Source organism: Chlorocebus sabaeus, chromosome 18, assembly GCF_047675955.1.
Source record: "Chlorocebus sabaeus isolate Y175 chromosome 18, mChlSab1.0.hap1, whole genome shotgun sequence".
NCBI classification, from domain to species: domain Eukaryota; kingdom Metazoa; phylum Chordata; class Mammalia; order Primates; family Cercopithecidae; genus Chlorocebus; species Chlorocebus sabaeus.
Window position 1 is genome coordinate 18,041,302 of NC_132921.1, and position 13,213 is coordinate 18,054,514.

At 44.7% G+C, this 13,213-nt stretch overlaps 1 protein-coding gene across 1 annotated transcript in view; it reads right to left on the reverse strand.

Annotated features, from left to right (window-relative positions):
• TNFRSF11A (TNF receptor superfamily member 11a) overlaps positions 1-13,213 on the reverse strand; it is a 65,665-nt gene that overhangs the window by 11,106 nt on the left and 41,346 nt on the right. Inside the window, exons 8-9 of the mRNA XM_008013871.3 lie at positions 13,159-13,211; positions 10,125-10,908 (exon numbers count right to left, since the gene is read on the reverse strand). Of these exons, the coding sequence (XP_008012062.3) occupies positions 10,125-10,908; positions 13,159-13,211 (837 nt within the window). The remainder of the gene's footprint in view (positions 1-10,124; positions 10,909-13,158; positions 13,212-13,213) is intronic.

A 13,213-nucleotide genomic window follows, 5' to 3' on the forward strand; every position in this document is an offset into this window, starting at 1 on the left:
TTCTAGAGTTTTCTTCCTTCCACCTTTCACAGTTGTCTCATTCACCTCAACTTCAATACCACAAAGGTTTTAGCAATTCATTCCCCGAATCATCCCAATATTCAATAGTTTTCACAGAAATAATCATGATTATCAAACCCATTTTTTTTTCTTGACAGTTAACATAATAGTTAACGTTTTAAATGACAAGATCAGCTCACACTCACAGAATTGGGAGCACCCATGGACTTTAGATAACATGGCCATTCAGCAGGTGGGAGCAGAAGGGTCTGGGTATTCTAGAGTGACTCACGAGTTGTGAATAATCAGTGTGCTATGGGCTTCAGTCAGCTTCCTGGGTGGGTGTGGGTTAATCTGTGGGTTGAGTGGAGACAGTTTGAGTACCTACTGCAATAATAACAGTAACAGAAGCAACACTCTCCATGCAGAATTGACTAAGCACTCTCTCCAGGCCAGGCTGGCTGCATCACAAACACCAGCTTGCAGGTGCTCTGCATGTGAGCACGCCAGGTTTCTCTGGTTGGGATTTTTCCCCTCTACTGACTGACACTGTTTCAAGAATGAAAACTGCTGAACAGCTTTCTTTTCCCATGGTGTGTCATAATCCAGATTCACCGGAAAGCAAACTAATGACATCAATGTCATCGTGGTGTTTCAGTCTCTGAAGAGCAGAGGTGAATAAGTGGTGACTAGAGGGATGGAGGTCTTAATGGCTGCCTGAATTCAGGAGGGGCAGAAATGTGGGGCAGAGGAGAGAACAGGGGGCTAGAAGCCCTTGGGTCTTGTCCTGAGACTTGGCCCTCACTAGTGGTGAGAGTTTGGGACAAACCACCTAGCTCTCCCGATCTGAATCAAGCTGTGCTGGCCTGGCGGTGTGCAACTGCGTGGAGCAAGCACATGTTAATAATCCACATTTGTTAAATAAATGAACAAATGAGCACATGAATATCCAGTAGGACAGCATAAGGGTCAAACAAGACGATAGATTTGAAACTGCTAGGGAAATAGCAGAGAAGCAGTCACAGGTGCAAAGGTGGCATTCCTCCTCCCAGAAAGTAATATCAGTGCTCACGGAACTCCCAAGGACACAGAGATTCATGAAATACACTGAATAGTAGTATTATCTGTCCATCCCTGTCTTGCTAGAGGATCTTAATGTGTCTTGAAGACTGAAAGGGCACTTTCTCTGGAAATCTAACCAACTTCTGTTTGCTCTGCCGAAATCCTCAATCATTATGATTGTCTTCAGTTAGAACACTCATCTATATAATTCTACACTAAACCCCAGTCTCATTTCTCATCACGCAAGTCTGCTGTGAGTTGAATGTAGCACCAGAGTAGATCAAGGCTTAGAATTAGTTGGTAATAGCCTTATCTAATAAGATACCTCAGTCCTGAACTGTCCTTGCTAAAAGTAAGAATTCCTTAACATTTGCTTTCTGTATTGCAGAACAGATTAGTTGTTCACATCAGAGAGTTCACATCTGATCTGCGATGGTGACATCAATAGGTCACCGTGTTGGCAGCTGTATAATCAGGTGGGTGCTGTGGGTCTCCTTTTCAACGTGGTTCCTGTGGTTTCTGCAGTTGATGTGTATCCCAGGAGGGGAACTCTTCCCACTGAATGCCGAGAAACTCAACGGGGACCTCTGCAGTTAGCAGGGAACTCTCCCTTGCTGGTGGCTAGTAAGGGAGTATGAAAAGGGGAGGGATGGTTCAGATGAGGATTACCCAAGATGGCCTAAAAAGATCTGAGGCTTAAGAGAATGAAGAAACAAGCCACAGACTGGAAGAAAATGTTTGCAAAAACCATATTTGATACAGGACTATTTCCCAAAATAAACAAGGAACTCTTAAAATTCAACAATAAGAAAACAAACAACCCGATAAAAATGGACCCAAGGCCTTAACAGACACCTCACCAAAGATATCCAGATGGCAAACAGGCATATGAAAAGATGCTCCACGTCATATGTCATCAGGGAAGTGAGAATTAAAGCAACAGTGAGACACCACTACACACCTATTAGAACGGCTCAGATCCAGAACCCTGACACCACCAAATGCTGGCGAGCATGGGGGCGGGTGGCAGGAACTCGTTTTCTTGGCTGCTGGGAATGCAAAAGGGTACAGTTGCTTTGGAAGACAGTTTGGTGACTTCTTACAAAACTAAACATACACTTAACATATGATCCAGCAATCATACTCTTTGGGATTTACCCAAAGGAATTGAAAACTTATGTCCGCACAAAAATCTGCACACACATGTTTACAGCAGCTGTAGTCATAATTGCCAACACTTGGAAGCAGCCAAGAGTCCTTCAGTAAATGAATGGATAAACAAATCCCCCATGTCCGTCCACACAATGGAATATTATTCAGTGTTAAAAAGAAAAGAGCTATCAAGCCATGAAAAGACATGGAGGAAACTTAGATTCATAATGCTGAGTAAACAAAGCCAATCTGAAAAGGCTATAGAATGTGTGATTCCAACTCTATGGCATTCTGGACGAGGCAAAACTATGGAGGCAGGAGAAAGATCAGGAGTTGCCAGGAGTTCGGAGAAAGGGAGGGGTGAGTAAGTTGAGCACGGAGGATTTCCAGGGCTGTGAAACTACTCTGTATGAGACTATCATGGTGGATGCATGCCAGGATACATTGGTCCAAACCCACAGAACATACAACACAAAGAGTGGACCCCAACGTGTCAATGTGGACTCATCGACTGTAGCAAATGTACCATTCTAGTGGGGGAGGCTGTGCATGTGTGGGAGGCAGGAGGAATACAGGAAATCTCTGTGCCTGCCCCTCAATTTTCCTATGAAGTTAAAACTGCTCTAAAAAATAGTTTACATTAAAATCATGAAGACCAGAGGTTTTTTGGTAGGCATTGTTAGTCCATTAAGCCAAACCAGGCCCTGTTACTCCCCTCCTGCCTCCTCTCCTCGGGATCCCTTTCTGACAGTGTTCCCCTTCGAGGCTGCCTCTGACCTTTATCTGACATTTATTTTGCTTGCCAAAAAAAAAAAAAGATAAAGTTTGAAGCACGTGGAAGAAAAGGCTTTCCCCACAAAGGAAAGTGATAGCAAAAATGGTAACATCCCGAGACAACTGGCAAAAGAGAGGGGTCTCACCATAACCAGGGGACCATCACACACTGTGCATCCTGCTGTCCCTCCTGTGGAACCCTCTGGGCCAGGCCAGGCCTAGCTACTGCCTCTCCCTCAGCCAGAGCAGCCAATGATGCCAAGACTGTGCCTGTCCCTATTCTGTGACACACTGAGGATTCTCCAAGGCCCAGTAAATAAATGAAATCAGCATCACTTGCACTGACTTAAGAGGAGACAGTGCGGTGGTTTAAGGTTGCACTGCAGCCCTGATCTCCTGGGCTCAGGTGATCATCCTACCTCAGCCTCCCTGAGTGACTGGGACTACAGGTACACGCTACCATATCTGACTAATTTTTAAAAATTTTTGTAGAGAAGAGGTCCCACTATGTTGCCTATGTTGCCAAGACTGGTCCTGAACTCCTGGGTTTGAGAGATCCTCCCACCTTGGCCTCCCAAAGTACTGGGGTTGCAGGTGGGAGCCCCTGTGCCCTGGCCTGCAATCAGATACCTGAACCATGGCTTTGTCACTTACTAGCTGCATGATCCTGGGCAAGGAACTTGTCCCATAGAATTTCGGTGAGGAATAAGAAGATGATACGCACAAAACACTTAGCACCTGGTGACTAACGTCTATAATATCACTGATAAAACTGTAACCTTCAGGCTATCGCACCAATCTTACAGGTCTCTGAACACCATATGACTGACGGAATTTGAAGGCTACCCTAAAGTATGGTTTGAAAGCCAGAATGACGTGGGAATTTTTAGTAAATATGGGAATTTGGAAGTGTTTCTAACAGTTAAGATGGATTAGTTGGCAGGGTGTGGAGGGTCACACCTGTAATCCCAGACAGTGCAGTGGGTTAGGGTACAAGCTTCACAATCAGACATTTGTTTTGTTTTTTTTGAGAAAGGGTCTTGCTTAATCACCCAGGCTGGAGTGCAGTGGCGTGAACACAGTTCACTGCAGTCCTGACCTCCTAGGCTTGGTTGTCCTCCCACCTCAGCCTCCTGAGTGGCTGGGACTACACACCTTGGGAGGCCTTGGTGTGTGGATCCGTTTGAGCTCAGGAGTTTGAGACCAGCCTGGGCATCATGACGAAACCCAGTCTCTAAAAAAAAAAAAAAAAAAAAAAAAAAAACACAAAAATTATCAGGCTGTGGTGGTACAGGTGTGTTGTCCCAGCTACAAGGGAGGCTGAGATGGGAGGATGGCTTGAGCCTGGGGATGGAGGCTGCAGTGAGCCAAGATCGTGCCACTGCTCTCCAGCCTGGGTAATAGAGTCAAACCCTGTCTAAAAAAAAGCGTAAAAAAAAAAAATGGATTAGTTGACTTAACATTAATATTTAATGTGACTTAACCAGAAAAATGTTCAGGTAACTTGAGAGTGTTAAAAATAGCAAGTAAGTCAACAGAAACAATGAATCAATAATGTCTCCTGTCATAATCAGAACGATGCTTCTACTTGGTCCATGCTTGACAGAGCAGGCTCCGTGGAATTCGTATTTCTCAGGCAGAAAGAACAAACTTAGTTCTAAGAACACAATCCCTGACAGAATTTACATTTTTAAGCAAGATAATGCACACTTTTCTTCTCAAAAGCTTATTATGTTGTTTAAAATGCCTAACATATGAATATTAAATCACAAGAACTATGCCAAATAATACCACCAAATTGTCGTGTAGATTTTCTTCCAAGGAAGAGAACTAAAAATATACACAAATACACTCAAACTACCCAGGCTACATTGGGTTCTTTTGGAATTTTTTTAAAAACTTATTTTATATTTAACCCATATGCTTCTCATGTGATTTTCCTTTTTATGGAAATGTAAGTTCTGTTTCAGGCATTTAGAAGAAACTGGGTATGTGATGATAAGGGAAGGGAAACAGTATTTAATAGTTCCATTCTGAATCATGCTTGACAATTACTTAGAAAGTCTTACAGACCAAAGCCTTCCAAAATGAGCCCTATCAGTGCAGAAAGAAGGAAGGCAGGATGAAATGAAGCAGAGTATATACAGTGACCACATTTTCCGTATATTTTGAAATAGTGCATTGACATTTTACAGCAATGAAAGCTGAATATTATCACCAAATAACCTAATTATGAAATATCTATTTTAAGCCAGGCGCGGTGGCTCAAGCCTGTAATCCCAGCACTTTGGGAGGCCGAGACGGGTGGATCACAAGGTCAGGAGATCGAAACCATCCTGGCTAACACGGTGAAACCCCGTCTCTACAAAAAATACAAGAAAATTAGCCGGGCGAGGTGGCGGGCGCCTGTAGTCCCAGCTACTCGGGAGGCTGAGGCAGGAGAATGGCGTGAACCCAGGGGGGCGGAGCTTGCAGTGAGCCGAGATCGCACCACTGCACTCCAGCCTGGGGCACAGAGCAAGACTCCGTCTCAAAAAAAAAAAAAAAAAAAAAAAAAAAGGAAATATCTATTTTAACTTCAAGATTCAAGGCCAATGAACCATATATGCCTTTATGAGATTTAGCTGAAAGTGATATGCAAGGTGGTGAATGGCATTCTAACAAAAATGTGAAGAAAGAGCGAGAAGGCTGTCCTCTGCTGGAGGGGAAGAAAGGAGAGGAGGTAAGTTTGGAGAGGAAAATCTTTTTCTATACTCTCAGAATGGAAATGGATGGTCAACAACAGTCATTTCAGGAGAGCGTGGGACCAGGGATGGAGATGGAGGACAGGGGAGGATGAGGGGTCAGGCAGGTCTTCCCTGTCCCGAGTTCCTGGCTCCCAGGTGATGGCCTTGGAGAGTCTATGCTGCTAGGATGAGCCAGGTCACCTGTGCTCTGGCATTTCTGCCTCCTCTGCCCAGGACACTGGGTGAGCCCAGGGCAGTCAGTGCCAGCCCTTCCATGCCCCTCCTTCTTCAGCTCCCTAGAGCAGACCAAAGAACTGGGAGGCTGAGAGTGACTTGGGGGAACTAACAGGATACAGTGGTCTTGTGTCCATCTATTTATTCCTCAATGGATGAATGAATGAATGTATAAGCATCCATTCACTTAACATTTTGAGATACTAGAAAGATTAGGCTACGAGAATTCCCCCCCCCTTTTTTTTTTTGATACAGAGTCTTGCTCTGTTGCCCAGGCTGGTGTGCATTGGCAAGATCTCAGATCACCTCCGCCTCCCAGGCTCAAGCAATTCTCCTGCCTCAGCTTCCCAAGTAGCTGGGATTACAGGCGCGTGCCACCATGCCCAGCTAATTTTTTTTGTATTTTTAGTAGAGATGGGGCTTCCCCATGTTGGTCAGGATGGTCTTGAACTCCTGACCTCAAGTGATCCACCCACCTCAGCCTCCCAAAGTGCTGGGATTACAGGCGTGAGCCACTGCACCCAGCCAGAATTCCTACTCACTGGTTGTGGCTGCCTAGAGCTGGGGTGTTGATAGGGTGTGAGAGTATCCAGGCAGGGGAAAAAGTCCCCAAGATTCATTACAAACAACAGGCTGCAGGTCAGAGAGAAGGGGCAGGCTGTGGAAGGCCTGGATTTCTCAAATGATTGATTCCTTTTCACATGGTCCACACCCTGGCATGAATCCCTACTTGTTTTTCAGCCTTTTTCAAGTCTGTGGTTCAGTGGACCTTCAATAAAGGTTAAATTGAAAAACAAATAGGTATTCAGTGTTCATCAAGAATTGTCTGCAGCCATAGAAAAAGAAGGAAATCATGTCCTCTGCAGCAACACGGATGCAGTTGGAGGCCATTATCCTATGCAAATTAATACAGAAACAGAAAACCAAACACTGCTTGTTCTCACTTATAAGTGGAAGCTAAAAGTGGGTATTCATGGACATAAAGATGGCAACAATAGACACTAGGGACTCCTAACTAGGCAGGGGAGAGAGGGAGAGAAACAAGGACTGAAGATACCGTGCTCACTGCCTGGGTGACGGGATCAATCAAATCCCAAACCTCAGCATCATACAATATACCGGGTACAAACCTGCACGTGTAACCTGAATCTACGATAAAAGTTGAAATAATTCAAAAGCAAAATCATTTTTAAAGGATAATAAAAAAAAAAGACCACCCTAACTTTCTCCAGCTCAGAAGTGACTGAAACTAACCAGTGGCTTCGGGAGCCAAAACCAAGCCACCAGCCACCAACAGACATATTAATCACAAGCAGTTATGGTTTCTTTCACATGAAATAACTCTCTAGGGGCACAGTGAGAATGAGCCAGTCTCCAGGTGAGAGGGCTTGTAACCAAGGCAACCGTCACGTCATCAGGATTAGGCGTAACTTCAGACCTAAATTAAGGCATGGTTATTTGAGACATAACCAGAAGTATGCTTCCCTCTTCACTGATCTTTGCTAATCATTCTCTTTGCTTCTTAGGACTTATCAAATGGCTAAAATAGCCTTAACAGCACTGGGTATTATATTTTTTAAAGTTGTCTGCACTTGTGGAGCTGTCTGAAAAATCATCATTCTCCTCACAAAGATGCTGGGACAGCAGATACCCTTCCCTAAAGAAAAAGTCCCCAGTCACTGTCATTTCTCCAGAAACAGTTTGATGTGATTGTAAGCAAAAACAAACAAAAAATACTCTCATATAAAAATCCAAAAAACCCTTAAAAAATGCCACATCAGCAAGAGTCCTGAGAGCACAGGGGCACTGAGGGGACCCCAGGATGAGACCTCTGTGGGACGGCTCACCTAAGCTCCATCCTCTTTCACGCATTTTATAGAATGTGAATTGTGACTTTTTAAAAAACTACAAAAACAAGAATGAGAAAGTACTATTCTGACCAGAAGCCATAAGGCCTATTCGTGGAGAAGTAATTGTGGAGAGAATAGCACAGCCTCCAAAATCAATCTGGCTGCTGCCTCTCCTCAGGCGAAAATGAATTTGGACCGCTTGCTGGCGTCGACCACGGGCAGACTCTCTACGGATGTTTTGCATGGCTAAGCACCAGACGAAGACAGAAAAAGCAGTGTAAACTTTTTGCAAATTAACACCGCTTAGTTGATGACACACTTTTTATTCCTTTCCTCCATCCCTAGATGGTTTAGTGCTAGAGAAAGAAAAGATGATGAGAAACAGACTAGGCTACTGTTTTGACTCTTACAGGAGAGCAAAGATCGGGCTTTTTGTTTTATGGCATTAAAAGATCCATGTATCTCTCCCTCTCTCTTCAAATCTGGCCAACACTGTTCTTCCAAGAACTGCTGCTGATTTTCACACAGTGGCAACGTCATCTTCCTGGTGTCACCCACTGAAAAACCGGTCTGCCCCTGACAGTGCGGTCAGCACCTGGCTGCCGCCAGAGACAGAACGTCAGCTTTCTCGCTCCCTACAGCCCAGGGAACTGTCTGTCTCCACAACCAGGGGGAAGACAATAAACAGACAGAAAAGAAATAGAACGGGCCAGGCGCAGTGGCTCACGCCTGCAATCCCAGCACTTTGGGAGGCTAAGGCAAGTGGATCACCTAAGGTCAGGAGTTTGAGACCAGCCTGGCCAACATAGAAAAAACCCATCTTTACTGAAAATACAGAAATTAGCTAGGTGTGGTGGCATGCACCTATAGTCCCAGCTACTCGGGAGGCTGAGGCAGGAGAACTGCTTGAAACCAGGAGGTGGAGGTTGCAATGAGCTGAGATCGTGCCATTGTACTCCAGCCTGGGCAACAGAGTGAGACTTGGTCTCTCAATCAATCAATCAATCAATCAGTGCAAATGAACAGCAAAGCCCAGTCATGGAGATTCCTTACAATCTTAAAATAATAATAATTCTGAGATCTTCTGAGAAGAAAACATACCAGTTTGAAAAATATCCCCAAACATATCTCCTCCTTTCCGTTTGACTGAGAATTACTATTACTGAATTTATACATCAGTAAATCTATGTAGCTGCAGCAAAACCACAAGCTTGAGGAACAGATTAAAGCCAGGAACCATCATTACCATGAGGCAAAACAGTCTCTGTGTTTAAGGCACAGATCTAGCTACCTCAGGGTTATAAAACAATTCAAAGACCGGCTGCTAGCATCACTTGCAGTCTAAATAAAGAAGCAGAGAAGAAAAAACATCTCTGGAGAAGGGTGGCCTATGAATGGGCCTTTTGAAAATCATGAGTTGGAGGATTCTGTGAAGCCCCTTAAATAGTATATATCCATATATTCGTTTTTCTGGAGGGAGTGTCTATAGCTTTCGAAAGATTCTCAGAGAGAGCACTGACCCTTCAAATGACAGATAATTCTCAGAGCCAGAGCCCTCACTATCAGCTGCAAAGTCCTTTGTAACTACACAATAAAACAGATGGTGTTCTACCCTCATGGAAAAAAGTTACAATATTATAATTGGTAGGTTGTTCATGCTCAGGCAGTGTTGCAGTGATACATCTTTATAATGATGTTAAATTGTTAAAATTATCTACCTGGTTCCATAAATATATGATACATTGTGGTTATAAAAGGGGCCTTTCTCATGAAACTTTAAAAAAGAGTTTTACTGTATCATTAATTTGGTATAGAATCAACACATTATTCACAATAAATATTAATTAAGGATTAACTAAACAATTTTGTGTGTCCCCGTAAAATTTATAAGAGCTTTCTTGGGGGAGATTTAAGAGGCCTAAGGTGCTTTGAAAACAAAAACCAAAAAGCAGAAATCTGAGGGAATGCCTTGGCTCAGCCAGTCCTGAGGCCGATGTTGAGTCTGTCTTTTGGGGGTCAGTGCTGGGGCTTGAGGTCTTATCCTATCATGAAAAGCCTGAATGCGAAAGGGTATGGGACATGCATGGAGGCAGAAACTGCCCCAGTGGTAGACGATGAAGCCACACAGTGCTGCGCGCAATGTATAACCAAACGCGTGAACTGAATCCAAAGCCATCCTGTAAAAATGCTTATTAAAAGAAAAAGCGCAAGCTGAGGTTTTCCCATTAGCTTCCTCCTTCCTAAATGGTCTGTAATACCTGTCCCCAAACCCTGTACCAAGAACTGGCCCTTCTGCTCAGAAGGGAGAGACTGGGAAGTCACTTACCAGATGCAGGGGCCTGGCCACCAGGGGAGCTTCCAGACCCGGCGCCTGCCCTTGCCGAGCTTGGGAGCCTCCCATCAGTCCCGTTCTCGGGCTGGTCTCTGGCCTCTGTCCTGCCGGCTGCTTCTTCATGGGGAAGGCCCATGCCATAGGCACACTGGGGCAAGGGTCCACGTTTCGGGGAACCCACGAGGGGTTCACAGTCCTCCCCAGGAGGGTTCCGGCAGCCTGTGCAGACATCTGCCCAGTTAGGGCTGGGACTGGCTGCCCAGTGCGGGCAATGGCCACTGTCCACCTCTTTTTGTAAGTAGTTTTCAGAGGACATGGGAATCCAATCAGTCCCGCACAGGGGCTCAGTGCAGCTGCAGCTTTCTGAACCCACTGTGCTCTGTGTCCCTGTGAAGCACTGGCTTAAACTGTCATTCTCTCCTACCTCCAGGGGTTCAGAGAAAGGAGGTGTGGATTTGCTTCCAGGCTCAGTGAGGAACAGTAAATGGTCTGCGGGCTGGGAGGGCCTGTCCATGTATTCATCTTCCATGGGCATCTGTCTGAAGCGGTCTTCCTCTATCTCAGTCTCGCTGACCAATGAGAGTATCCTGGCATCTTCGCCTTGTGCGTAGGGACCACTTCCTACACACGTGCCCTGACAGACACCACCTTGATCTGGGTAGCACGTATCTTCTGGAAATGTCTTCTCCTCCAGAGTCAGCAGTAAGACACCTTCACACACTCCCTGCTGACCAAAGGCTGCCGTGTGTGGACTGACACAACTGTCGCCTGAGGACTCCTGCCGATTTACATTCAGAAGGCAGAGGCATTAACACCCAGAGTTATTAGGATGAGTTTAGCTAAACATTGCTGAAAACGGTGTTTACACTGATTACTTCCACCATAACAAGTACAGATGGTATACTGACCATGGCACTTTGTGTTATGAAAAATTACTGAGTGCAAGAGAACTCTAGAATGGAATACAACTAGAAACAAATGAATCTAGCTGCATCTCAGATGAAAAGCATGTTCACACCTGAGCAAGGAGAGGAGCTAACCCAAATGACTTTTGAGCACAGTATTCTGATGACATATTCTCAATCTAAATACAAAACCCAAAAACAACTGTAAACAAATATTGAACTCGAGTTAGCAACTCTGTGTATCACTGTGGTATGCTCTAGTAATTCTGAAACTACTTTCTGTGTATTCTAGAATTGAGCAAATGAGGAAATATAGTGAGAATAATAGGAGCCAGGTTTCATACAGCTGGGGAAAGAAAGATTCAAATATGGGAAAGGAAAAGACCAGAATGAACACTGTTGCGTTGGCCTGGAATTGAAGAAATCAGTTCGAGCTTATGCTTTCAAATGTATACATTTTATATCAAAGAAAGTAGATCTAACTGGGCACGATGGCTCATGCCTGTAATCCCAACATTTTGGGAGGCCAAGGTAGGTGGATCACCTGAGTTCAGGAGTTCAAGACCAGCCTGGGCAACACAGTGAAACCCCATCTCTACTAAAAATACAAAAATTAGTTGGGCATGGTGGCGTGTGCCTGTAATCCCAGCTACTCAGGAGGCTGAGGTAGAAGAATCGCTTGAACCTAGGAGGCGGAGGTTGCAGTGAGCCGAGATTGCGCCATTGCGCTCAAGCCCGGATGAGAGAGTGAGACTCTGTCTCAGAAAAGAAAGAAAGAAAGAAAGATCTAAAGGACATAATGAAATGATTAATGAAAATGTAATATCAAATGTGGGTTGAATAATAGGATTATACCACTGTTAAATTTCCTGACACATGTACTACGGTTATATATGAGAATGTCCTTGTTCTTTTTTTTTTTTTTTTAATACTTTAAGTTCTAGGGTACATGTGCACAACGTGCAGGTTTGTTACATATGTGTACTTGTGCCATGTTGGTGTGCTGCACCCATCAACTCGTCATTTACATTAGGCATATCTCCTAATGCTATCCCTCCCCCCTCCCCCCTCCCCACAATAGGCCCCGGTGTGTGATGCTCCCCTTCCTATGTCCAAGTGATCTCATTGTTCAGTTCCCACCTATGAGTGAGGACATGCGGTGTTTGGTTTTCTGTTCTTGTGATAGTTTGCTGAGAATGATGGTTTCCAGCTGCATCCGTGTCCCTACAAAGGACACGAACTCATCCTTTCTTATGGCTGCATACACACTGAAATATTTAAGGATATGGGACACACGGTCTGCCATTCACTCTAAAATGGTTTGAGAAGAAAACATAACTGTGTTCATATACACACATACAGAGAGTAAGCAAATCACAAAGCAATGAGAGAAAATAGAAACAACTGGTGGGCCTATGTGTAGGGTATATGGAAGGTCTTTGTCCTTTTCTACTATTTTCCTATAATTTTGAATTGTGTCAACATAAAATGTTACCAGAATAACTAGAGTCAAGGAAAGTTGCAATTTATCCTTCTCAGGAATCTGTACCAGACAATCAAGATTGGTACTAAAAAAAAAAAATAACATGAACACAGAGATGAGAGAAGTGGAAACAAAGACAAAGAAAACAGGCATCTAGAATAAGCCTGGACTTGGGCTTTGGGCTGCTCTGCAGGGATCCATCCTGGAATTTGAGGTTTGATCACTGCACCTGGAAATGCCCCTTAAGCAAAGAGGCTCAGGCCAGGCGCGGTGGCTCACACTTATGATCCCAGCACTTTGGGAGGCTGAGGCAGGTAGATCACTTGAGGCCAGGAGTTCGAGACCAGCGTGGCCAACACGGTGAAACCCTGTCTCTATTAAAAACACAAAAAAATTAGCCAGGCGTGGTAGTGGGCACCTGTAATCCCAGCTGCTCGGGAGTCTGAGGCAGGAGAATTACTTGAACCTGGGAGGCGGAGGTTGCAGTGAGCCGAGATTGCACCCCTACACTCCAGCCTGGGGCACAGAGTAAGACTCCGTCTCAAAAAAAAGAGGGGTGGGGGACTCAATATTTGACTAGGATGGCTCTACCAGCCTGTTGAATGTACTTAACAGAGGCACCAATAACTGTTCACTCTACCTTATCTCCACTTAGGCGGCCACAAGCCTCATTGATCCAGTGCCACAAATTAGCT